The sequence below is a fragment of the Ambystoma mexicanum genome, chromosome 1q (assembly GCF_040938575.1).
Source record: "Ambystoma mexicanum isolate Mex_15411 chromosome 1q, UKY_AmexF1_1, whole genome shotgun sequence".
NCBI classification, from domain to species: domain Eukaryota; kingdom Metazoa; phylum Chordata; class Amphibia; order Caudata; family Ambystomatidae; genus Ambystoma; species Ambystoma mexicanum.
In genome coordinates, this window is record NC_090922.1 from 929,274,164 (window position 1) to 929,300,730 (window position 26,567).

General features: G+C 48.8%; 1 protein-coding gene across 6 annotated transcripts in view; it reads right to left on the reverse strand.

The window, feature by feature from the left end:
• The window catches only part of CDC14A (cell division cycle 14A), a 1,359,412-nt gene that overhangs the window by 775,263 nt on the left and 557,582 nt on the right, over positions 1 to 26,567 (reverse strand). For 5 of the 6 annotated variants that reach the window (XM_069641577.1, XM_069641576.1, XM_069641579.1 and 2 more), the window contains exon 6: positions 10,213 to 10,279. In XM_069641577.1, the coding sequence (XP_069497678.1) occupies positions 10,213 to 10,279 (67 nt within the window). Of the gene's footprint in view, positions 1 to 10,212; positions 10,280 to 10,666; positions 10,774 to 26,567 lie in introns of those variants that run through there. The other variant, XM_069641581.1, reaches the window with a different exon arrangement.

Below are 26,567 nucleotides of genomic sequence, written 5' to 3' on the forward strand. Positions count from 1 at the left end.
AATGGTTGCACTGCATCATTGCTGGGTATATCCGTGTGCTTAGATGGCTAATGTTCAAATCAACAAAAAGGAACAAGTTACTTACCTGTAACTGTTGTTCTCCAGCATGGGTCTGGCATGGATTCACATGCTCATGAATATTCCCCATCGTCAGGCTGGGAATCCTCGGTAAAGAAAAAACCAGTATCAGTTTCGTTTCTGATCGGTCTTTCGTAGTAGTAACCAATCACTGGTCTCTGCGTCATACTGACCACAGCCAATGACTGCCCTCTACCTAAGCCCCGCCTCTGGCAGCCATCTTCAGATTCGGAAGCACGTGAAGTGGCAGTATGACCAAGTGAAGAGCCGCAGAGGGGTAGGCGGGAGGGTTCGCATGTGAATCCATGCCAGACCCATGCTGGAGAACAACAGTTACAGGTAAGTAACTTGTTACTTCTCCAGCATGGGGTCTGGCATGGATTCACATGCTCATGAATAAATACATAGCAGTACACACATGCACAACCACGGGAGGTGGCAAGGCTCAACATTAAGCATTACATAAAACTCAACATTAAGCATCTTACCTCCTCACCAGGCTCACCTCAGGCAAACAGGTTGCGCAGCACTGCTTGGCCGACCCTGGACTCCTCCCTGGAATCCCGATCGACGCAGTAGAATTTCGTGAAGGTGTGCGTCGACCTCCACGTAGCAGCCCTACATATGTCCAGCAGGGGCACACCAGAAAGGAACGCCGTGGTAGCTGCGATCGCTCTGGTGGAATGGGCTCTCGGACGGCCAGGCAGCGGTCGGTTTGCCAACCGATGACAGCACATGATACAGCCGGAGAGCCATCTGGAAATGGAAGCCTTCGAGAGAGCCTTCCCCTGATTGACAGGTCCAAAGTTCACAAAGAGTTGTGACGTCTTCCGGAAACACTTCGTGCGGTCCACGTAGAACTTCAGCGCTCGAGCCACATCCAGCGAGTGCAAAGTCCTCTCAGCCGGCGACGAAGGCGACGGGAAGAACACAGGCAACACCAAGGGTTCGTTGAGATGGAAGTCCGACGGTACCTTGGGCATGAAGGAGGGGTGCGTCCTGAGCACTACCCTCGTGTCATGAAAAGTCAAGTACGGGGCCTTGCAGGAAAGGGCCTGGATCTCTCCCACCGTCGTGCGGAGGTGATGGCCACAAGAAACGCTGTTTTCCACGACAAACTTCAACGGGGCCGAGTGCAGAGGCTCGAACGGAGAGGTCCCATGAGCTTGGTCAGCACCACATTGAGCTCCCACGCCGGGGCCGGAGCCTTCACCGGCGGGAACGATCTGAACAGTCCCTTCATGAACTCTTTCACCAGACGATGAGACCACAAGGACGTCCGCCCCGTGGTTCTGGTGTATCGGGAGATCGCAGCAAGATGAATCTTGATGGACGCGTGTGCCAGACCAGCTTTGGCCAGTGTCAGCAGGTACGGCAGTACCTGAGGAGCCGTAATCCGCAGAGGGTTAATCTTCTGAGCGTGGTACCAGACAGAGAACCTCTTCCATTTGTGTCCGTAGCATTTAAGAGTCGAGGACGCCCTGGCCTTTGCAAGAACCTCTCTGCAGTCGGCCGGTATGTCGTATCCTCCAAACTCTAGCGCTGCAGGAGCCAGGCCTGCAAGTTCAGCGATTTCGGGTCGTGGTGGAGGATGGCGCCTCCTTCCCTGGAGAGTAGATCCGCGTCCACCGGCAGCTTGATTGGCGGGGACGCTGAAAAGTCCAGAAGGTCCGGGAACCATATCTGCCTCGGCCACGCAGGTGCGATGAGGATCATCCTGCACCGTGACCTCTTGAGCTGGTTGACGAGCCGGATTAGCAGTGGCAAAGGAGGGAACGCGTAGAGGAACAGGCCCTCCCAGGGGAACGAAAAAGCATCGCCCATGCTCCTCGCCTGGGGAAACCTGCTGGCGAACCTCCGGCACTTGGAGTTTGTCGCCGTCGCGAACAGGTCGATCTGGGGTGTGCCCCACCGTCGGAAGAGGCGATCCACTAGATCCTGCCGTAGTTCCCACTCGTGGCACGAGCGCAGCTCCCTGCTGAGTGAGTCGGCGATGGTGTTTTTTATCCCTGCCAGATGAAACGGCACCAGAAACATCCTTTGGGCGACGGCCCAATGCCACAGGTCCTGCGCCACCTTGGACAGTGCTGGGGACCTGGTTCCGCCCTGTTTCCTGATGTAAAACATGGTGGTGGTGTTGTCGGTGAAGATCCTCACCACCTTGCCCTTGAGGGACGGAAGGAAGGACCTGAGGGCCCAGAACACTGCACAGAGCTCCAGGACGTTGATATGGAGGGACTTCTCCGTCGGGAGCCAAAGGCCTCTCGCGTGCAGATTTTCGGTGTGCGCTCCCCACCCTTCCAGGGAGGCATCCGTGGTCACTGTCTCCTGGTGGTCTGGGTTCTGGAAGTCCATGCCCGCCGTCAGATGCGCGCGGGTGCCCCACCACCGGACCGCTCGGCGGAAACTCTCGTCGAGTGTGATCCTCTCCTCGAAGCCGCCCGTCGTTTGGATCCAGCGCGCGTCCAGGAACTCCTGCAACGGGCGCATCCGGAGCCTGCACATGGGAACGAGGTAGATGCAAGAAGACATCATTCCGAGGAGGGACTTGATGGACCTCACCTTGGCCGCGTCGGAAACCAACATCCGCTGTACCTTGCCCAGGATGGACCTGGTCCTTTCCTCCGACGGGGAGGCCAGAAGGGACACTGTGTCGAGCTTCGCTCCCAGAAACAGTGTGTTTTGCGCGGGTACCAGGTGGGACTTGGCGTAGTTCACGGAGAATCCCAGGTCCGTGAGAAGTTGGACGGTCCTTGCCGTGTGCTCCACGGTGAGCTCCCTCGTCTTGGCTCGGATGAGCCAGTCGTCCAGGTAGGGGTAGACGTGGATCCCCTCGCGGCGCAGCTGCGCCGCCACCGGTGCAAGGCACTTGGTGAATACCCTGGGTGCCGACCGTAGTCCGAAGGGGAGGGCTTTGAACTGGTAGTGACGCCCTTGGACCACAAACCTGAGGAATTTTCGGTGCCCCTTTAGGATGGGAATATGGAAGTAGGCATCCTCCAAATCCAACGACGACAGGAAGTCTCCTTCCTCCAGCTGACCCAGGACGTGCTGGAGGGTGACCATCCGGAACTTCTGCGCCTTGATGAACTTGTTCAGACGTCGCAGGTCTAGGATGGGGCGCCATCCTCCCGTCTTCTTCCTCACGAGGAAGTATCTCGAGTAAACTCCGGAGCCCCGAAGCCTCTTTGGGACGAGTTCGATGGCGCCCTTCCTGAGCATCGCTCTTACCTCCAGGAGAAGCTGAGGGACGTGAAGCTCTTTCCTGGCCACGGGGGGGACGCGCGGGCACCTTCTTTGAAACTCGAGCACGTGGCCCCGGGCTAAGGCGTCGAGCACCCAACCGTCGGTGGAGATGGACTCCCACACGCTGACGAAGCGCGCCAGCCGGCCTCCCACCGGGGTGCTTCGGTGGGGGCCCGACCCCACGGCCGGTTCAATCCTGTTTCGACGAGGCTTTGCCGCCTTGACCTCCTTGGCGACGACGGCGGGGTCCGCCAGACTTGCCTCGTCCTCTGTAGGCCTCCTGAGACGACGAGCGGGCCGCTTGACGGTAGGTGGAGAAACCGCCGCCGGAACCTTTGGAGGCGCCCTTGCCTCCGCTGCTCCGAAAGGGCGTCTGTCGTTGCTGCAGAACCCCCAGGGCCCGGGCCGTCTCAGTGTCCGCTTTAATGGCCTGAAGGGAATCGTCCACTGTTTTCCCAAACAGGTTGTTCCCATCGAACGACATGTCCAGGACTCTGGTCTGTACGTCTTGACGGAAGTCCGTAGCCTTGAGCCATCCACGCCGCCTAAGGCACACGCCGTTGCCCAACTGGCGAAACCCAGTGTCGGCGATGTCCGTCGCAATAGTGATGGCGTGGTCCGACACCACCTCACCTTCCTGTAGGATCTCCAGGGCATCCGCCCTCTTGTCGTCCGGTAGGAAGTCCAGCAGGGGAGCCAGTTTGTACCATAGCTCCCTGTCGTAGCGGGCCACAATAGCCAAGGCGTTGGCCGCTTTAATCGTCGTCGCTGCAGACGAGATGACCCTGCGTCCCATAGCGTCCAATTTCTTTCCCTCGCCGTCCGGTGGGGAAGTCGATGTGGAGGCCGCACCCCCCCCCCGCTTTCTTCCTGGCCGCCGCGGAGACGACGGAGTCCGGGGTAGGCTGCGCCCAGAGGCACAGGGGGGCCGCGTCTCTTCTAGCTGGCGTCGTGGAAGGGTTCTTGAGGAGGGCGAGGCCCTCATCCCAAATGTCGTCCAGTAGAGGCACCGCGAGGACCGTCTTCCTCTTGGCCTCGCGCCGTTGATAAAGGAATTCCTCCTTTTTCTTCTCCTCAGGGCAGAGTTGGAAAAGCTCGGATGGCCTGGCGATCATGGAGTGGAACGATCCAATCTCGTCGGGCGATGAAGCCCTGGTGGGAGGTGACGACGGTAGATCCTCGTCGTATACCTCGTCGTCCGTACCCGTCGTTGCCGTGTCAGTCCCCATATCATCCCCTCGGGTGGACGGGGAGGAAGGCTGGACGGGGCGCGACGGCTGAAAGGAGGTGGAGGGTGAATCCTTCTTTTCTTGGGCGGGGGAACACCAGAAGGTCCCGGTTCAGGATCCCCCGACGGGAGAGGCTCCTCCGTCGGCAACGGCAGTCTCGTCCTTATCTCTGAGCATAAGGACTGTATAGCCAACAAAATGGCCGCCGAGTTGTCTTGCGGCGCTGGCAGAGGGGAATCCGACGGGCGATCAGGGGCCCCGTCGGCACCCTCGTCGGGATCCATCCTGACGGGCCGGTCTTCTTCCACGCCAAGGCCGTAGCTTAAGACCTCGATCAGCTCCTCCTCCGAGGTTGAAGCCGAATCTACGACGACGCCCTGCTCCCCCTTTTTCTTCCCCGCCGGGGATTTCACGGGGGTCCTATCGATGGGCACAAAAGAGGACTCCCTCCGAGGTGGCAGGGAGACTCTGAGCCCCGAGGTCGCCACCACTGGTGTAGCCTCTACAGGCTGAGCCAGGGCCGCCGCGACAGTTTCGATAGAGGGCTTGGCCGGATGGATTAAGGCCTTCACCACCTTAGGTGCGCTCACCGCCTTATCCTTGAGGGGGGGGACACTGCCTCGCTCCCCCTCCGATGGGGCCTTTGAGCTCGACCGGGGCCTCTCCAGGAGCTTCGCCGGGTGCTCGCCCTTCCTCTTACCCCGACCCAGAGCGTTGGCTCATGGCTGAAGGTGCCGGGGAGGGTGCGCCCTGCCTGGCGCCCGTAGGGCCCGACCGTTCGGCGCTCCCGGTGCCAGCGGACTCGCGGTGCTTGGCCTTGTGTTGGGGGCGTCCTCAAAGGTCTTAGAAGACCGCTCGGATTTCTTCCTCTTCTTCTCGCCTGACGGGCTCTTCCCTTCCAGCCAGTTGGCGAGACGTTGATGGCGGTCCTTCATGGTCCGCTCCGACATATTGCCGCAAAACGCACAGTCCTTCTCCACGTGCGTCTTGTCCTCATGTAAGCAGTAGAGACAAAGGGAGTGTTCGTCCTCCTTAAAGACGTTCTGCAGCTGGCATCCAGGGCAGTCCCTGAACAGCTTTCCGGGCGTCGAGCTTCCCTTCTCCTGGGCCATGTCCGGGCCTGAGAAACTTCTGGAGTCCTCCAAAAGCGTAGCTCGACGAAATCTTCACCCTTGAGGGGCGCAGACGAATCCAACACGGGTCCCCGTTGATCGGATGGAGAGTCGGTGGAGCTTGAGGCTCTTTTGACCGAAAAAAACTAAGTTTTTGAGAAAAAACATGAAAAAATAGCACTAACGCTCGAGAGCAAAAGCACGAGGATCCCAACACATGAACGTGCGGTAAAAATCTGAAGATGGCTGCCAGAGGCGGGGCTTAGGTAGAGGGCAGTCATCGGCTGTGGTCAGTATGACGCAGAGACCAGTGATTGGTTACTACTACGAAAGACAGATCAGAAACAAAACGGATACTGGTTTTTTCTTTACCGAGGATTCCCAGCCTGACGACGGGGAATATTCATGAGCATGTGAATCCATGCCAGACCCCATGCTGGAGAATAAGTGGAAACAGTTTCTGGATCAAGCAGCTAGATAAAACCACACCTGTGACCTTATTAATGGGTCTTTGCAGTCCAGAGGTGGGATAAAGTCTATGGATAGGAGTCAGCACTTGTTGGAAGGGACCAAGAAAATGGGAGAATGGGTGAATGTTTGGTGGAGAAGGTAAGTGAATTGAGTGTAGCCACACATTGGGCCAAGAGTTCAGCAACACGTTTTGAGAAGGCAAGGTCCAAAAAAGGCTGGGGTGTGGGGCAATTTATGAAGATTTGAGAAACAAAGGGATTATGAAGCGTATGCTCTAAGAAGAGTGCAATTAAATCACCTGGAACCACATCATGTCACTCCAGGTTGCCCCACACCATATCTCAGGGATGACAGCAAGAATAAGGAAAAACTCCACAATGGCCTCCGTTTTAAAAATCAGCTCTTAAGTGCCCGGTAACATGAATAATGACTGAAAAGACGATAAAAGTCAGGCTTTGCAAATTCCTAAAAATCCCACTCTACCTGCAGGGCATGTTGCTTAGTTAACATACTCGACCTAAGAGAAATGCACTAGCCCCATGGAGATGGCCGGCAAAATATTTATCAGTGCTCTTTGTAAAACGGTGCAAGTAGCTATAAACCCACTTCATATTTAGTGCAATGCTGCAACCCAAAGGTCAGCCATGCAAATTAAAACATATTTGCCATTTACTGCAAACAGTTTTCTTGCAGTAAATGTCAAAAGTTTCAAACATCCCCACACACTCCAGCAATGTTGAATACAAGTTTAATAATTAGAACATTTATTTTCAGTTAGGAGACCACACATTTGGGTAGATTAAAATTCTGGTCCTTTGGATAGTGGCATCTTTTTTAACCTATTGTTTTTTGTATATTCTATATATTGCATTGAAAAAAAACTCTAAAAATATTTGTTTTGTTTCTCTGAAATATGGAATGGTTGACAGTTGGGCACTACTCACACTGTTAGTGAGGTTATTTGTTAAATGTTAAAGGAGTTGGTCTCCAAGCGCTCTGGCGGATCTGCAAACAGAAAAGGCAGGATGGGTTAGTAAGGTGAAGAGGGAGTAGGATAGCGAGTGGGGTGGTGTTCTGTTGGCAGCTTTAGCTCGGTATACACCGTGTGGATCGATGTCAGTCCTCGTGTGCTGTCGGTGCGGCTTATGTGTTGTTGCAGTGTGGTGAAGTGCATCCGGTGCGAGAGGTGGTTGTGAGAGTTCTTGAGTGAGTTCGGTATGCAGAAAGTTTTAGCTTTTTGGTTAGTGGGTTATACGATTTGCAACTAATCTTCACAGTATGCCTAAATGCCTTGATTTCGGGTATCCTTCATGGGTGGGAAAGGCCATAGCTCCACAGCAAGCCCTGTTTCAGCATACAACCGACAGGTGTGTATACCACATCCAGACTCGAGTGCCCCCACAAAGTCGCAAAAGATCCGGACCCTACAATAAGTTACGTCTCACCATACAGCATGCAAAGATGGAGGCCACCCCCAGACACGAGAGTCTTGCACAGTGGGAGAAAGGTCCGGCTCCACCGCAGGTGGGCCCCAGCATACAACGGACAGAGACTGGGGCCGCATCCATATGTGATGCAGTCCAGCAACCACAACTCCATCCCAGTGTGGCATCCGATAACATTCACCACTCTAACTAATGCTGCATATACCACCATTCACAACTCTGAGTGTGTCACTCGCCAACCCTTACAACTCCATCAAAGCGTGGCACCTGCCAAACCTCCACCATCCAAATGAGATGCGGCGCGGGCCAACATCCACAACCACATCCAAACTTGGCACCTGCCACCATTCGCAGTTCCAAGCGTGTCGTTTATTTGTGTCATTCTTGTTCTATCGGCTTCTTAGATAGGCGGTGCATCGCCATTTCATAGAAGCAGAGGATAGTACTATTAGGGGCAATTAGATGTGTTTGCTGTCCCTTCAATGTCTTGTTGAGACACTCCTACCAATTCCACTGTTGTAGTGTTTTATTTGTATTTTAGTTTATAAAAGCATTCTATAAGTGTCAGGGTTCTCTGTCCCTTGTGTGTTATACACCATTAATCGTATGTTAAGAGAAAAAATAATAACGTTTATTACAGCTTGACATTTTTTCAAAAATTGAGCAATTTGAGAAATAAACACAGATGTAGGATTCCCCGTGTTGATGATAAAATAAATATGTCTCTTTGAGTGTTAAGGATTCTTTCACTGGACAGAAAAAGTTTCAGAGGCCAGCACTAGGCAAGAGGGAGGACCTGAATATCCCTCACAATCATGAACGTATAGTACAATTCACATATGCACTCCTCCGATGATGGAAGAGGAGTTACCGTAACAATCTGAGGGTCTCTCTACTCAGCAAGAAGGCATACTGTGAACACAAGCCGGCAAGATGAACGAAGGGCTCTGTGATGTACCACGTAATGAAAGCATTCAATAAGCACTTATGTAGCAAAATGGAGGAAAGTGGAGCACATTTGGAATGGATAATTTACTAATATTTACTCCTGCAAGAACAGTGGCTACAAACAAACATGCTTTAAGGACAGCACACCGAACTCCATGCCCACTAGGCAGATAATAGTAATGTAATGCAAAGCGGTCTTATACGGTGCCATTTTGCCAATAGTGTTGGCCTTTATGTGCATGGCTCTGTAAGAAAGCAGTGCAAGGAAGGGTGCAGAGTTAAATGTCTTCTCAACATTCGCAGATCACCATATATATTTAGTAACATAAAACCAGCCTCCTCAAAGAAGATGACGAAAAAATGTGGAAGGCAGAAGGACGGTAGAAAGCCCTTAAAGAACAGAAATCAGTGCCACCTTTGAGCTTATAGATCATGGCCATTGAAGTACCAGGTATGGATAGTCAAGGCGGAGGGCATTTATTCAATTAGGGTAAAGGACTGGGCATAAAGGCCTGAAAAGGTACCTGCTGACGGTATTGCAATCTGGAGTTGATGGCCAACCCACAGTAGGAATATGAAGTTTCTTAAATTGAGTCTAAACTCTGATCCCAATCAGATAAATGCATAGCCTTTATAAATATTATTCAACCCATCCTTCAATGTCCTTTGAAAACTTAATTCAAAGCAGTTTATTTTTACTTCGCAAGATGGTGGGGGGTAGTGAGGCTTTCTGGGAAATGTTCTATTAAATGCACAGACCCGTCTTCTCTCATATAGCCTCGAGTGGGCATGGACTTAACATTTATTCCTGACGGTGTCAAAACGCAAAAAGGAATAGAAGGAAGGTGATAAATTACAATTTAGGATCCAAACAAATTAATAATTGGCCCATAATAGTGGACAAGAAAAAGCCAAAAGTATCACATATTGCCATGCTCTCTCCATCACAAACACCCACATCATGACACTAACACCACCTCAGGTTCATGCTTGCTCACTAAGAACATCACCAAGAAGAAATTTACTATTTAAGCCTGGAGGCCAGTTGATGGTACTGAGCAAGAATAGAACACAGAAAGCATAAAAGGGAACATTTACTTGCCTCTAATACTAGTTCAATCCATGTACAGATTGGAGATGTGATTCACTCTATACCATAAGAATAATCTGTTACAAAACTGTATGCAAAGGTTTTTCCAACCATTTGATGTTTAACATGCACAGCGAAAACCAGCTCAAGTCCCGACTGCATTTACATGCAGTGAGTTGGCTGGACGAAGGTTAGACAAGTAGAAAAGGGAGTAGACTGGCCAGCTGAAAGCATGCTTGCAAGTACAGTCCAAAAACAGGGACAAACCGTTTTACACTTGCGGCAGTGGGTGCGGCTCACAATGATTTCCTATGTAACGTTGGGCAAAGGTATATGCCCTTTAGGTCTTCAGGGGTGTAGGCTGGAGCGAGTACATCCTCTCCTACACCACAGTGAAGGAAATACATGCCTTGCTAAGGAGCCAAGTGTTAACTACGCCGAAGTATAAGGTTGGAGGAAAGACAACTTCAATCTAAATTAATTTCAACAATGATGTGTTGTATGACTGACTAGAAAAGAATAGCAAATGGAAAGTATTTTCTTTCCCTCCTTCCAAGTTTCAAATGTAAATGTTCAAAGCATTGATTTCCTACCTTCCTTATTCCTTGTAAGCAGTCCAATATAGTGAGATTGTACGTGCAGTTCCCAAACGAAGCATCTCTACAAAAGGAAGAAAAAATCATGTACATTATAAACCTACATACACAATAAGACTAAAGGAGCAAATACTGCTGTATGTGGGTCGATAGTTAAACAATATACAAAGTAAACAATTAACACATAAAGCGCAAACAGCATCAGACCACATAACAGCCAGCAGCAACAAACTTCATAGTGCAGGGAGTGAAATGCCCATTTCAGTGATCAGTTCATACACAATTTTTTGTGGGGAGTGAGATGGTGAATTAAGGTGCTTAAAAATGTAAAGTGCACTGGTGAGAGCATACACCACTGATAAACTGAACAGGTCATCCTAACCCAGGTGGAAATAAATGTGTTCAAATGCAGTGTTATAGACTGACATTTAAACTAGAAATTGACATGTACCGAATCACTTTGCATATCACCATGGTGGAAGAACATCAGGTAACTCGTAAGCGGCATAATCACAAGGTGTGTGATCACACTGCACGTTATCAACCACAGAAACCTATAGGAAAGAAATATGTCTTTATGCACAAGAATCAGGCCTTCCACCAAGAGTGTTAAAGCTTATCAGCATAGTTTCAACATGTTCTATTAAACAAATCTAGCAGTTTTCATCGAGTAAGGGTAGGAACACCTAGCAGGCAAGATTAGCATGAACAAAGCTAGAAAAACCAAAATGAAATTAAGGCAGTCCAGTGACAAGCAACCTGTTATTAATTAAGCAATAAGCACCCGCTCCACGGGCTGAATAGGGTTGTAACGGCCCAGGACCGGAGTTAAAGGCCGAAGCATAGTAAGCACTTTTAACGAGGGTCCCTTCCCACCCCCTGTTCCCGGTGCCATTACCACCTGTCCCAGCCCATGCAATGGGTGGTTATTGCTATTAGCACCCAGGCCTAGCGCCGTCCTGTTCATTGAATCCAAATACTTCCTTAAGATAGCCGCCATCAATCAGGAAGTCAGGGCGCCATACAGAAGTAGTGCAGCAGCTGTGGGCGGCACCACCACTGAAGAAATTAGGTAGTGGGTCTGAGGTAGGGTTGGGAAGGATGGGACATTTTAAAGAAAAGGAGGGTGGGGCCGGCGGGGCGAAGCCATAGGCTTCCATGGAACGTGGACTTGGATCGGTAGATTCAGTCGCAATCCAAAGAACTGATTGGTTGCTTCCGAACCCCCCCCACCCCCCCGGCGCCACGGGTGTTAATCTGCTATTAACAAGGACAATGATGTACACGCTTGAAACAAAACGTACATAACAAGGTTGAAATCTCTTGTTACAGAATGCCTCGATATTATACTGTGCCATATCACCACTGTAGTAGTATCAGTGCACAATGTAATGCGTTTTTCTATAGCACATCTCTGGGGGTCTCGTTGCACATGGCATTGCAAGTAAAGAGGATATTTTTAGGTGTTCGTGGGGTACAGGGACAGACTGATGAAAACATGATGCGTTGATGAATCCAGGCCACAAGTACCAAAGTCCTGAGGGCCAGTATGACTCTACATTAAATGTGGAACGGACACTTGGGTATGTTTGTATATGCAAACAGAGTCCAAGATCCATTAAAAGACAGCCCTGCAAGACTAGATTAGCCACTGGCATGTAGCTGTTTGAAGAGCCAAAGATGTGAGTAGTGGCACTACTTCTTCAAATGTAATATGTTATTATTATGCAAACAACTGCTGTGTGCAAAGTGAGAGTGTGTAAAAAGTAATAAAAGATGGAGAGTTGACTTTTAGCTAGAGATGGGAGGGGGGATTTGGGATGGATGAGAACTCCAGACCAGCTGTTGATGAAGTACTTAAAAGCAGGACGTCTGCTTCAATGTCCAAGTTGGATGATAGAGGGTAACCTTAACCTCTAATCGCTCATGCACTATTCAAATATTTGGCAGCCACCCAATCGGTGCTGGATGACGCATACAAACTTTTGCCAGCATCTGCAAGGGCAAAGGTGATGTAGATTCCAAAATAATCCCAGACATCCCCATTACCCAACTAGACTTGCGCGCCCTTTTTGAGCTTGCGGCCTGAGCTCCTGCCCGAAAATGACCCATGATCTGTCCCAGTCTCCACCCAATCACACAAGGGCAACAAAATACAGTTGACTGGAGTTTTGATTTACAAACATTAAAGTCTATTTTGAGATTATGCCATCATCTTTCGGAGGTTGTTAAACGAGTAGAAATTGTGGTTGGGCAATCAATGTACATACAAAATGTGCTTTGGTTAAAGAGCTAATGAAGTACCATCATACTTATTGTTATTATCGATTATATCAGTATAACTGATGGCTAAGGAAACGGAGAGTTGAAAAGGAGTCACATGGAGAGAATATGCCCATGTGTTAATACTGCCTGGGAAGGAAGGTTAGGGGAGGGGGTAAAAGAAGGTCAAAGTGGGTTCTACATGATGTGCAATTTTAATTACAAATTAAAGGGGAAGTTCGCTCAAAAACTTTGTGCCGAACGTTCGAGCATGTACTTTTAAGCATAATGTAGTTGATCATAAAAAAAATTCCTATGCATTTTACCTTCGGTTTCCTCACTTTTATAAAAGCAAAAACAAGGGGTTGGGCGCGGCCATCTTGTGGTAATCTTAGCAGCTAATGCATCGCCCCAAGTTCAAGTGCCCTCATGGCAAGAATACAGATCGACTGCCCCTCAAACTGACCTCACTAGACGCTTACGCCCCTTTTCACAACGCCACTGCACGTCTCGTGTCAACGTTCGCTGATATCTAGCAAGGCCAAGAGTCGATAATTGTGGGGAATCAGAGCGCTGGTCCTTCTTGTATATTGGGAGAATATGAATCTCCCTCCAGGATGACAGAAGGATGCCAGACTTCACAATTTTTTTTAAATAGTAAACGCAGTGCTTATGCCCATTGTAACGGGACACATTTTCATTAAACCATTATTCATCTCTCGTGAGGGCCACATGCGAGGGAACTATTTAGATGTTCCAATTATAATTCTGATATCTAAGCAGGTAGCTTTACATATCCAAGGTGTGTCAGGGATTTCGATTCTTATGTTATTTTCCTCGACAACACCCAGGGTTTGTGTTCAGCCAATACGTCTTCAGGAATACAGTTTATCTGCAATTCACTCTTTTCTTTGCCCTTATTTTTCTGCATATTGCCACTGTATTTTTAGTAGTTGCCAAGTGGGTTAACCATTGCTCAGTTTCACACAGTTTTTCATGTTGTCGTAACCCTTTTCTACTTTGCAACTTGGCTTCCTTAATTTTATTGTTTACTCCAACAGCATCAATTTGCCATATGAGGACGAGAGTAAAGTGGCAATTGTGCAACAGATTTTTTTTTCTTGACTGATCTTTGGATCAAAGTTATTCCGTTTCTTCAATACCATGTTTGTGCGTTCCTGTGCGAATTTGTATTCACATGCACAGGCAACTAGGTTCTTAATTTGGTCACTGGTTCTCGTGAAGATCTCACTTATGTTCTGCCCACCAGTTCGTGAGTTTTGACAGAAGTCAACAAAAGTTGGAATAATTGCTAGATTAGCAGGGTGCCATTGAATGCGGTTACCGGCAATTCAAAAATATATTGCCAGTTGGGTGATAGGTTTTTACCAGGTTACTCACCCTAGTGACCACCTTACTCCTAGTCCATAGTCCCCTTTCCTCCATACTTATGGGCCATCTCTACGTCCTGTGGGAAGGGACCGGAGCACTTTGTAAAAGCATCCACATTTTTTTCAAAAATGTGTCCCTCCTCTCTTTCCTGCGTGGGGCCCGGCACGTGGCCGTAACAGCACCCACCTTGGCTCCGCCCCGCGCATCGCCCATCAGTCCTTTCCTATCGCAGGGTCAAAGACCCATTAGCAATAACAGAGGAACCTTATTAGAGGGGACGGCGGGCAGGCGTATGGAGGAAAGGGGACTATGGACTAGGAGTAAGGTGGTCACTACGGTGAGTAACCTGGTAATACTCCTACGTCCCGTCCCCTTTCCTCCATACTTATGGGAGATTCCCAAGCACTCCTTACAGGAACTATGGGTGGATGGAAAAACCCCTTACTGAAACAGGTTCTTCAGCACAGCCTGGCCAAACTGAGTGTCAGCTCTAGAGCTCATATCGAGGCAGTAATGCTTACAGAAAGCAGATGGGGAGGCCCAAGTAGCTGCTTTAGCGATGGACTCCCAGGGAACATACTTCTGAAAAGCAACCGCGGCTGCCTTGCCCCGCACCAGGTGTGCATGGATACCTTTAGGAGGTTTCAGCTTTTGGACGGTGAAAGACTCCGTGATACAGGTGGCAATCCATCTGGAAATAGATGCCTTAGACGCCGGCCTGCCCTAAGGGTTACCGAAGGTCACAAAAAGTTGGGAAGAACTCCGAAGCTCGGAAGTCCTGTCCAGGTAGAACTTAAGAGCTCTTCGCACATCCAGGCAGTGTAGAACCCTTTCCGCCTCCGAGGCAAGGTTCGGAAAAAAGACCGGAAGGGAAATCGACTGATTCAGATGGAATTTGGTCACTACCTTTGGTAGGAAAGCTGGGTTCGTCCGAAGGACTACCTTGTCCTTGTGAAAGACCAAGAAAGGATGCTCCACCGACAATGCCTGGAGCTCACTCACTCTCCTCGCTGACGTAACGGCTACAAGAAAGGACACTTTCCAGGACACGTACTTGAGGTCAACCGTAGCCATTGGCTCAAAGGGTTTATGGCACAGCGCCGTCAGGACTACATTTAGGTCCCAAGGCGGATGCGGACTATGAACCGGAGGGTAGATGTGTGTAAAGCCAGCAAAATGTCTCTTCACCACCAGGTTAGAGAATAAGAACACCAGTCTGTAGAGAGGTAAGCGGAAACCGCTGAGAGATAAGTCCTGCAAGACAGAACATGAACCCCTGACTCTGCAAGGGAGGATACGAAGGACAGCACCGTGTCAATCGTTGGCACCCTCGGGTCCAATTCTTTCTCCAAACACCAATGGCAGAACCTGAGCCATTTACTCTTGTATTGGGATCTGGTCGAGGGTTTCCTGGCTGCCTGGATAATGCGCATGTTATCTGCAGACAAGCCCAAACGCTCTAGAGACTTGAACTCAGGCAGCATGCCGCCAAGTTATGCGATTGTGGGGAGGGGTGCCACATCTGTTGTTCCCCTTGGTGAAGAAGATCGGGAGTTACTGGTAACTTGATCGGCGGACACACCGACAGGTGTTGAAGTTCTGAAAACCAAAGGCGTAAGCTCTCATGTTGTGCCATGGAATCTCGAGAGCGTGCCCAAGAGAGGAGGCTCCCAGCCCCCCTCTGGAGGCGTACTGAGGAAGCTTCTTGTTTACCAACGTGGCGAAGAGGTCCACCTCCAGTGTGCCCCAACGCGAGAAAATCCATGAGAGGATCTCCGCCTTCAACTCCCACTTGTAGCTGACCACTGTCCGCCGGCTGAGGGCATCCGCAGTGACATTCAGCTGGCCCGGGATGTGCACTGCAAGCAGCCAGACCCCATGAAGCACGGCCCACTCCCAAATCAGGATGGGCAGGTCCACGTGTTGGGTGTCCTGACCCACGTTTGGACTATTATGCTGCAACACTTGGTGCTGTGGGCTTAGGAAATCCAAGAGGGCAGAAAGCCCCACATTTGCGCCAGGATCCAGGAAAACCACGCAGTTTTTGCGCACACCAAAATGGTCACCTGACCTACCACCCACCAGTGCGAGCATGATGGGCCAGTAGTGCCATGGGTGAAATGTGTGCAAAAGGAAAAACAGCAGTGCCGGTTGGCTCAAAAAGCGCTTTGAAATCACATTTGTTTCTCTGAAATGCAAGCTAAAAATGCCTATTTTAAACATTGCAAGATATTCAAAAATCTCACTGAACACCAGCAGACATTTGGCAGAATGTATTCTTGTGGGCATACAAAATCTGGAAAGAGAAAGAGCCAAAATAATGTTCATAATGAAACTGGCTGAGCCGTGAATGTCAGCAGCTGAAGTGAAATTGGACTGAAAGACACTAAGCTCTAAAATGTTTAAAATAAATGAGTGACCTACTGTTGTGTCACATAGTTTGCAATTGTTTAAATGTCATAGTTTTGAACTTAGAATCAGTGTTCTAGCTGCATGTGTAAAAATTGCAAGTTTGGTTTGAATGTAGAAAACTGGGAACCAAAGTGACATTTAGCTGAAGCCTGGATTAAAGAGATTGAATTCTGCCTGACAACTACCCCTGATGGGAGTTGAAACTTGATCAGCAGCTGTGTTCCCAGGCCTGGTTGCATTCTGCTGCCCCTGCCAAAAGGAGATGACGCCTCTCTGATTGAATTAGGGGAGTGGCACCCGGGGACTGCAGGAAACTGAACAAAGCACTGTCTTGGGCTCAGGCAAATGTTATATTGGGGGGGTCGTAAAACAGCTTCCTCTTGGGAGAAGTGGGAGGAGAAGTGCCTCTGTGAGCAAGCTGAGCTTGGGGGAAGTGGCCAAACCAGAAATTCCACCATGTGCTTTGGAAAACCACACCCCTTTGGGGCCAGAGGATAATTTATAGTGCAGACTTGTAAAAATTACATAAATAATATCATCATTCTTGTGATTTTTCTGTGCACATTTTAAGAGGTGTCAGGGCTCTGTGGTATGTTCTGGGGAGTAGTAGCGGAAAATAAGGTTGTTACTCCAAATGTATGCATGTTAAAAATCTGACACTTTATCATCTGAAATCCATATCCCTTGTGCACATTTGTGTAAAATCTGGAAAAGTTTAGAGGTCGTTATCTAGATGAAAAGGGCAGAATTCTGTCAAAAGTGGACACGACATCTTACAAAGACAGGGATCGGATGGTTTGGTGCTACAGAAAATATGTTAACTGTACATATGATATTAGAAAAATGGTACATAGATAAATGGGTATTTGGATCAAATATAGATGTGTGTGCAATTTGACAAGGGGAGGACCCTCTGACCCATAAACCTTCCTCATCACTCTGACTCACTGTTCCTTTCTCAAATCAGGTCAAAGAGAAATCCTTGACCTATCAAATCGTGAGTGGGTTGGGCAAAGAAAGTTAGCATCCACACCCATTTTCAAAAGACATCAAAAGAGCCACTGGAACCCAGGTAGGGACATTCACTTTCCACTTTCTAGCGGGACGCTTTGCCGGGAGACTCCAGACTTCAAATCCATCAATCTCCAGAGACCAGAACTTTGAATCCAGGATCCAGAATTTAACTCCAGAACTTAAAGCAGAGAGGCCTGGACCACCAGCTAAATCCCTTTTCAGCAGGCCTTCAGAATCCAGCAATCCAACCAAACTATTCTACAGCCGGGCGAGCTGTTTGAATTCTTTGCCAAGAACTTTTGCCAGAGCCGGTGCAGACCCAGAAAGAAGTGCCGATAGCCGAACCGCAGACCAGACTCAGACTGCTGTGAGCAGAACCGGTGCCTGATTGACCCGCCGAGCAGAGAGAACCGCAGCTAAACCTATTGACCCGATCCATGACGAAGTCGCATTCCTGTCCAAAATATAGTGCGAGTACTCAGCCAGAACTGTGCAAAACCAATCTTAGTTTAAAATAATCTAATTCAAACTATTTTAACCTATTGAGAACTGCATCATAGAAATCGTGTCCCTCCTGTTGATTAAAAGCTGCAAAATTGTCATCTGTCATTCTGAGCTTTACTTTTATTTTGAGAATCTACCTTCACAAAATCATCCGTATCTCTTGAACCGTTTGTGATAGAAGCGTGATTTAACTTTTATTTTAAAGCTGAGATTCTAAGCTTTCCAACAAGCTCTAAACCAACTTCCTCCATAATTGCGCTCGAAGCACGCGACTAAATTGCCGCGATTTGACATTTTGCTTCATTCCAGCCACGTGTAAAAACATTTGTCTTTTGCTTCCATTACGGAATTCTGTTTTCAACCTGGTAACCATCCATGAATCATTGATAGGGCTGGCCTGAACTGATTAAAGTATCTCTCACTCACCCTGAACCTCTAGAGGGAATTAAAATCATTTTTAGCATATTTTTCCCTTCGTCGCATACCACCTTTAAAGTACTTTGCCTGTGTTTAAAATCATCCCCGTTTCTCTAATCTTGCTGGGGGCGGAACTGAATTCGTATTGTACTGTGATTGTATTCCTGAAGACTGTGTGTGTTACATTTCCTTATATTGCATAAGGGGGAGTGGGGGGGGGGGGGTGAATTGCCAAAAGGGGAAAAGTGATTATATTATCTTTTGCTGAAATCATATCAAGTTTATTCCTGTGTTGCTTCTTTTCCACCTTGCATTTCCTTGTACCATATAAAGCATTCTCAGCTACCTTATCCTCTATACTACTCCTAAGTAATTAAACCAGTGTGCTAGTATAACATCATCCATGGTTGATCACTGTCCTATGTCTAAGTGTGATATCAAATATTAATTTATTATAAAAGTGTGATATATATTGTTAAATTTTCAATAAATCTTTTAATTTGCCAAACAAACCTACTTCTTGGCTCAGTGAGGTCAGGGGGATTCTAAGAGGGGCGTTATACAAGGGTTCATCATCCAGATTATAACTTGTCATAAAGATATATAAATAAGGGCTTCCCTTGAGCAATCCCAGACAAGGCACTGACTTAGTGGGAATGCTTGATTGGAGTCATTAACACACGAGAGGGGGAGACTTTGTTCCCCCTTGCTTGTTTATGTAATACATTGATACCACATTGTCAGTTCTTATGCGGACCACCTTTTTGACAATGACTGGTCTGAACGCCTTGAGCGCCAGAAAGATCGCCAGAAGCTCCAAATGATTTATGTGCAGGAGCTTGTCCTGAGGCGATCAGAGGTCTGAGACCTGAAGAAGATCTAACGTCGCACCCCACCCCAAAAGGGAGGAGTCCGTTGTGGTCGTCACCATGGGGGCTGGGTCCTGAAACCCCGCGCCCACTGACAGTTTGCTGAGAGATGACCACCAGTCTAGGTCCACTCTCATGGAATCCGGAATCATTATCCGCTTGGAATCTGGGTCCACAGCCTGACGCCAGGAACTTCGAAGAGCCATCTGGGTCCGTCTCATTTTGAGACGAGCAAGGGGAAGAGCCAGTACACACAAAGCCATAAGGCCCAGAAGCCTCTGGAACCACCAGGCGACATGCTCTCCGACTGCACAAACATCTGACACGTGGCCAACAGATCCGCCATTCTGTCCCCGGTCAGATACACTCGGCAGTCGATCGTGTTCCAACGAAAACCCAGGAACGTCAGGTCCTGTGAGACCGTCATGGAGGATTTCCGCTAGTTCACCGATAGCCCAAGATGGAACAGGAGCTGAAGGAGAGACTGGAGGTTGCCCGCTGCTGCCAACGGACAAGGGCTGCATAGGAGCCAGTCGTCCAAATAGGGATACACATGGCTACCCTGGAGAAGAAGAGAGGCCGCAATCACCGACATCATTTTCGTGAAGACACACGGCGCCAAGCTGAGGCCAAAAGGAAGCACCCGAAACTGGAAGTGCTCCTCTCCCAAAGAGAAGCGGAGGTATCTCCTGTGTGGATTCCAAATCAGGATATGCATGTACGCATCCTGAAGATCCACCACGCTGAGCCAATCGCCCATCTGCAAAGAGGAGCGAATCTGGCCGGGCGTGATCATCTTGAATTTCTCTTGGGGTAGGTAAAGATTGAACTGGGAAAGGTCTAGGATGGTGCGCAGGCCAGCCTGGTTGGGTTTGGGCACCGTAAACAGCCGGGAGTAAAAACCCTCCCCTCGCCCCCCAAGGGGAATGGGTTCCACAGCTCTGAGGTGCAGAAGTTTCTGAACCTTGGCCTTGAGGGAGGGTGAGCCCGACAGCTGAAAAGGAGGGTTGAGGGGTGGGGTAGGGGGTAAAGGTAAGCGGAAGCCCGCTCGAGCGACTGACAAGACCCATCTGTCTTCTGTGATGGTCTGCCACGCCTCCCAATGAGACGCAATGCGTCCTCCCACCAGGGTCTCGTGCGAGCGCGGAAAACCCTCATTGGGCAGGATTATCAGTGGCGGTGCCACCTGAACCTGATGAGGAGGCTGAGGAGCGGGAGAAAAACCGCATATGCTGTTGTCTACGGCAGTTATTCCCCGCAGGAGTATCCACTCTGTGAGATTTGCGGTCGAGGAAGCCCCTAAAACCAGGGGAAGGTCGACTTTGCGACAACAGTCTTTGAGACTTGAAAGGAGCTTTAACCAGAACAGACAATGATTTAGCTGTCTGAGTGCTATCTTTGGTTTTGGTGAGCTCTACATCAGTAGAAGAGTGAAAAAGCTCCTTACCATCGAATGGAAGGTCCAGAACCTTGTCTTGCACTTCCTTCGAAAACTTAGTGGCATGCAGCCACGCTTGCCGCGAGGTATCAACCCCAAGCATCAGGCCCCGAGCCGAGGTGTCTACGTGATGAGCCGCAGCCTCCAGGAGATCCTGGGCCAAGACCCTGGCATCGGAAAAGCCCCCTCTGAAATCTTCCAACTTCTCGACCGGAATGTGCTCCTCAAACTCCGACAGACCTCTCCACATCCGCATGTTAGCTCCCGTCAAAATCAATTCTGCATTGGCCTGCCTGAGCTGTAAGGCCGAATTGGAAAGATTTTTCTCCCTAGGGAGTCCAGGAGCTTGTCCTCCTTTCCCAAGACCTGAGTAGCCGTCGCGGAGGAGGATGCTGCAGGCCTGGATTGCAATGTAGCTGCAGCCACCACTGTGGAGGAGGGAGGCGGACAAGAGGCCAAAGCCACTTCTTCCGAAGAATGCAGCCTGTACCTAGCGTCAATCTTTTTATTGACAAAAAGTCCCGAGTGTGGCTTTTCCCCAAACTCTTCGGACCTCGGCCAGAATGTCCTTCTGCAAGAACAGGCCGGTACGCTCGAAAGGAGACAAGGGGAACGCCCCAGAAAGCACGCCCTCCTGCGAACATCTAAGAAACTCATGTCCAGCACCCGGTCATGGAAAGCTCTGATAGAGCGGGGAAGGTCCTTGTTGTCCTGATCACTTTAAGGGTCATCTGACAGGTCAGGATCCTGCTGAGCCGTGTCAGACACTGCCTTGTCCACTGGGGACAATGGTGGCAAAGGCAGAAGCGCAGGGGGAGGCACCACGGACAAGGGAGGCACCGGCGGGACAACCGGCGGAACGGGTGGAGCCAGAGGCGCAGGCGGACATATCTCCTTGAAAAGCCCTTTGAAATATTCCCTCATTGGGTCAGTGCGCATAAGCGCTTGAAATTTACAGAAAAAGGCGTCCTCAGGAGATTGTTTCGTAACCTGAGGAGGCCTCATGAGGTGGACAAATCCAGGGACGTAACGGGGAAGGGTGCCACACCGGCCTCACCGCCGACGTATCCACATAAATCAAGGGAGCCGCCCCCACGGGCAACGAAACATTGTGCAGAAGAGGCATCCGGGCGTTCCAATCATAAACCGGCCGGTAAGGATGCGCACAAGGGACCTTAGGTTCACCCAAAGGACCGAACCCTACACCAGGGGCCGATGGCGTAGTTGTAGGGGTAGTACCTAAAATGGCCGCCGTGGTCGTGGCGGGAATGGCCACCATTTTGTCCTCATCTGAGGGGAACTGCGGCACGTGAGGAAGTGAGGCAGGGGTCCCCGTCGATGGGTCAGGGGTCTTAATCTTAGCCTTAATGTAAGGAACCTCGGCAGAGCCGGTACTATGAGGCTAGGAATGTTTCTGCGACATACCAACCGCCAACTGAGCCTTCGAAGGAAAGGCATCGGCATTGCTGTTAAAGAAGAAACTTTCTTCTTTGCCCCCTCAACAGATCTGGTGTCACCACAAGAGCGGGAACGGTGAGCAACCGCTTTCACCGACAGGGCCTTGCCCGGCCCCTCAGAACTGTTGGTAGCCTTAGCCTCTGTACTAGGGACCTCGGACCTAGGCCCGGTAGAAGCCTTATCGGCACGAGCCTCGAACATCCGTTCGGTAACCTCAAGCCAAGACCTCGGGGCGCACCCCGGTTTTGTTTTTGAGGGAAGCCGAAAGAGCGGCCTCAGAGCAAGCACCGGTACCCCACGACTCAGTAGAACTGGGTCTACAAACAGCCCCCACAGGAGGGGCCTCGGAGCGTACTCCGGTGAACACAGGCCCCTTACGGAGACCCTCAGAGAAAACTCTGGTAGAATTATTAGGCCCGACAGGCACCTCAGGGCGCACCCCCGTAAAAGAGCGATCAACGCCCCTCCCGGCCCGAGAGGAAACCGGAAAGGTATCCCCCGGCCGGGGTGCTCAAGTAAAGAACTTACCGGGCGTTTTTTCTTCTCGTCGATGAACGCCTGAAAATGAGAAGGAGGAGTTCGTCCGAACACCACCTCCCACCGCTCCAACTGACTTTGAAGTGCCCGGACCGAAAGGGAGTCACAGTAAAAACAGGAGTCCCAACAGTGTTCCGGACCCAAACACTCTAAACAAAGAGGATGGGGATCTGCCCTCGCGAAGCAACGGTGACACGATGAACAGTCTGGAAAATCTAGTTTAAAAGACATAGATAGACTAGCAAACGAACGCTAGCGAGAGCCAGAGAGGAAAGCAAGGAAGAAAGTCTTCCGAGGATGCAAGTGCGTCCGGCCCCGATCGTGCGGAGAAAAGGACTGATGGGCGATGCGCGGGGCGGGGCCAAGGTGGGCGGGGTTATAGCCGCGTGCCGGGCCCCGCACAGGAAAGAGGGGGGACACATTTTTGAAAAAAATTGGATGCTTTTTACAAAGTGCTCCGGTCCCGTCCCACAGGACGGAGAGATGTCCCATAAGTATAGAGGAAAGGGGACGGGACGTAGGAGTATACCTTTAGAGAGTTTACATGAAGCCTTAAACAGTACACACAGGGGTAGGTGGTCGCTCTCTTCACGCGACAGTATCCCCATATCCAACACCCATTCAAGTACCCTAACATTAGCAAACACATAGTCGAGGGTAGAGGCGCTATTACGACTGATACGCGCGAACCCTCTTTGTACATCACTCAGACACAACCCATTCAAGCTCATCATTTCATGTGCAGCAAGCATATTAACCCATGGACTTTTACTACCATTTTGTTTAACTTGTTTATTATGGTTCGATCAGGAATATTCTTGCATTTCTACATCTGGTAAGATGATGTTTGTGTTAAAATCTCCCATGATATATAGCGGAATTTTACTTCCGTATTTCACCATTATTTCTCTTACCACCTTCATATTTATTTTTGTCATCACTTTAGAGGGGAATCATAAACATCTATAATATTGGCGGTCATACCAAGTCTTGATAATCTCCCGACTAGCACACATGGTGAATCACAGGGAATTTCCACAACAGACCAAGGTGAACTGACTGTGATCAGCAGGCCACCCCTTTGGTCTGCTGAGTCGACCTCTTGATGCTGCGGTTTGTATTGTTACTCTTCCATCAATCAACAGGTTATCCATTAGCCATGTTTTTGGGTTTTGCTGTCTGGCATACATAAATGCCTGTGAGACAGATTTGTTATTTTTTTTCTTTTTGGATACATTTTTTGATATTGTTGGTAATCTCACTGTGGCTGGGTTGCTAGTTGATGCTTTAGTATCTAAGAGTACAGGTTTATTAGCATTCAATCGAAAACAGTACTCCCTTTCTTACCCAGTAATGTCAGTATTAGTACTATAGTCATGCATAATTTTCCTGTTTTTATTAATGCATTTATGAAGCAGCAAGGATTATATATCTTGTTTTCAAGTTTACTGCACGTGGTTAGTAGACACTCAAAAGCAAAAAAACATTTAGTTCGAAAACATGCTAGATTTACTACTTTCAGACAACATAGAATTAGCTATATCTTCAATGGGGTTAGTAATTATAGCTTTGGACAAACTGCCTTGCTCCAAGGCCAGCTCAATGCCATTCACAGGGCGCTCCTTACCATGAATCGGAGTGCTCTAGTGGAGGTGCATCAGTGAGGGAGATTTCAAAAAAGGTATGGGGGTCTATAGACATCACACTTGGAGTCGATGTAAGGTCAGTTCCATCTCCCAAGTATTGAATGTCATTATTCATAGGTGGCAAATCAATGTTTTTTGTGAAGGTCATTGAGGGAAGAGGTCGACACATTGTGTACCATTACTTCAACTATTGCAGGAGGGGCTGCTAGGCTCTCAGGTGGGGACAAAGGCATGCCTAGTTCAGCAAATGGGATGGAGCTCTATTTATCATAACATTTATTTTGAAGGATATCTCCATTCAGTAAAGAAACATTTAGTTCAGAGGCAATTACTTGTGTAGCACTCTCTTCGTCAATTGCACTCAATGTATTTTTGGGGGGAAATGCATGTCATTTTTTTGGGAATTTGTTGCTTTTGGGCAAGAGATGACTTTAGGAAGACAGATACTGCGAGCACGTTGCGTTAGTATTATATTAGATTTTTCCAGTGAAGAGTTCCTCTGCACATGGGGTAGCCTCAGGAATACATCATCATGCATGTTGGTGGCAGTATAATCACCAGGTGGTGTTGCCTGTTCCATGATATTATTATATCAGATAGCAAACCTACACCTTTTGTGCTAAGCAGCGTTCCAATCGCCGAGTGTAAAAGATTCACAGTAGAAAATGAGCTTGTAGAGAGCACACAGAATTTTTCAACTTCAAGATTCACAGCAACTTCGCGCTAAACAGCGTTCCTGTCCGCTAAGCGAACAGATTTCCAGCAGGGAGTGTGCTCGTGGGGGGGGGCACGCTAAATTTTACAACTTTAAAAACTTGAAGCAACACTTACACCCTTCCCACTAACAGCATTCCTAGTCGCTAAGCGTGATAAGGAGTACCCAGCGAGGAATAAGCACGTAAAGAGCACGCTGGGTTATATATCTTATAAGCTTCACAAACTCCATACCGCAGACTTCAACCTTCCTGACCGTTCATCGAGTACTATTAAGGTTGCATTCAATTTCTAACAGACAATAAGTAAATTACAGATGCATGAAGGGCGAATTTAAATGCCCAATCAATGTGAACTGGACTTACTTGAGCTTTCGCAAGGAGTGGCAGGCGAGGGTTTAACATGACTATACATTTTGCGACGCGTTATTGACTTTGATGCCGGTAGCAAGTATAACACGGCACCTGTCCGTTAAATATCAATCCACTAGAGCCAGAGTTTATGACATGCACACCATTATCACTGTACATACGCTTTCACCTAAAATATATACACGCGATCAGCGCTTCACAAAGGCACTTCCTCAAATGCGCGCGTGCCCCGAATATATGGGTGGTGCTGGGAAAGGTGCGGAGCAAGCAATTATAAGAGCCTAGAAGGGTGAAAACACAGGATTTTTAGTGCCAAATACGGTTATGTTCCCTAGTTAGAAAATTGTCCAGAGTAACATAATGCAATACCAGTACGTTCTTCTTTTCACAGTATTCCGGCAGAGCACAGTTCCGGCCCGGGCCAGCGATCAGCACTTCACAACGGCACTTCCTCAAATGCGCTCATTAGCTTCTCAAAATGCATCCTTTAAATGATGGAAGCTAGGATTGTAAAACCTGATAGTATGGAGAAACCTGTTTTGTTATAATTATGGAATCATTACCTATTTAGGGATCTAGTTATCCATCATTCATTCTGATTAGTACTGATTAGTAGTGACATGAAGTTTGTTATAGAATGAGGCCTGTTATATTTGAAGTGCCATTTAGAGACACATGTTATATTTGTAGAGATATGTTGTTATGTATTATGTATGCATTGTAGAGACACCATGCATTGAGTGTGCACTTAGAATATGCAATGAAGTTTGCATTATAGATAGCGCTTGGGTTTGCGAGTGAAAGAGTAAACGCTAGACAGAGCATTTAGCTGGCTCTGAAGCCATTCAGAAGCTGTTCATTCCGGGGAAGTTGTTATGAATTACAGTGTACAGGAATGCGTAAACAGTTTGGTTGATAAGACATTGCCTTTGCCTTAGTAGAGACGCGGAGAAGGCATTGTGCCTTATCAGCCTGGCTGGTGCTTTGCAGACAGAGAGAAGGTGGGGGCAGGCAGCGCCATGGAGGGAGAGGAGCTTTGTAGGCAGAGACATGCAGAGGGAGAGAGGGATTTGAATGGAGAAATATGAGGAGATGGTGTTTGGTAACGCAGACAGAAGAAGGCCATGGCATAGTTATGGTATAGATATGTAGAAAATGTCATGTTGAGCAGAACACGCAGTGACAAAAGTACAAGACTTGCATCACAGACATTTAGGCACTGCGCATATTTAGAAATGCTGACAGACAGAACAAGAGTCATTTTAGCTTAGAGAGAACAAGTGTAACCATGGATATGTATACGTCATTGAACAGTATA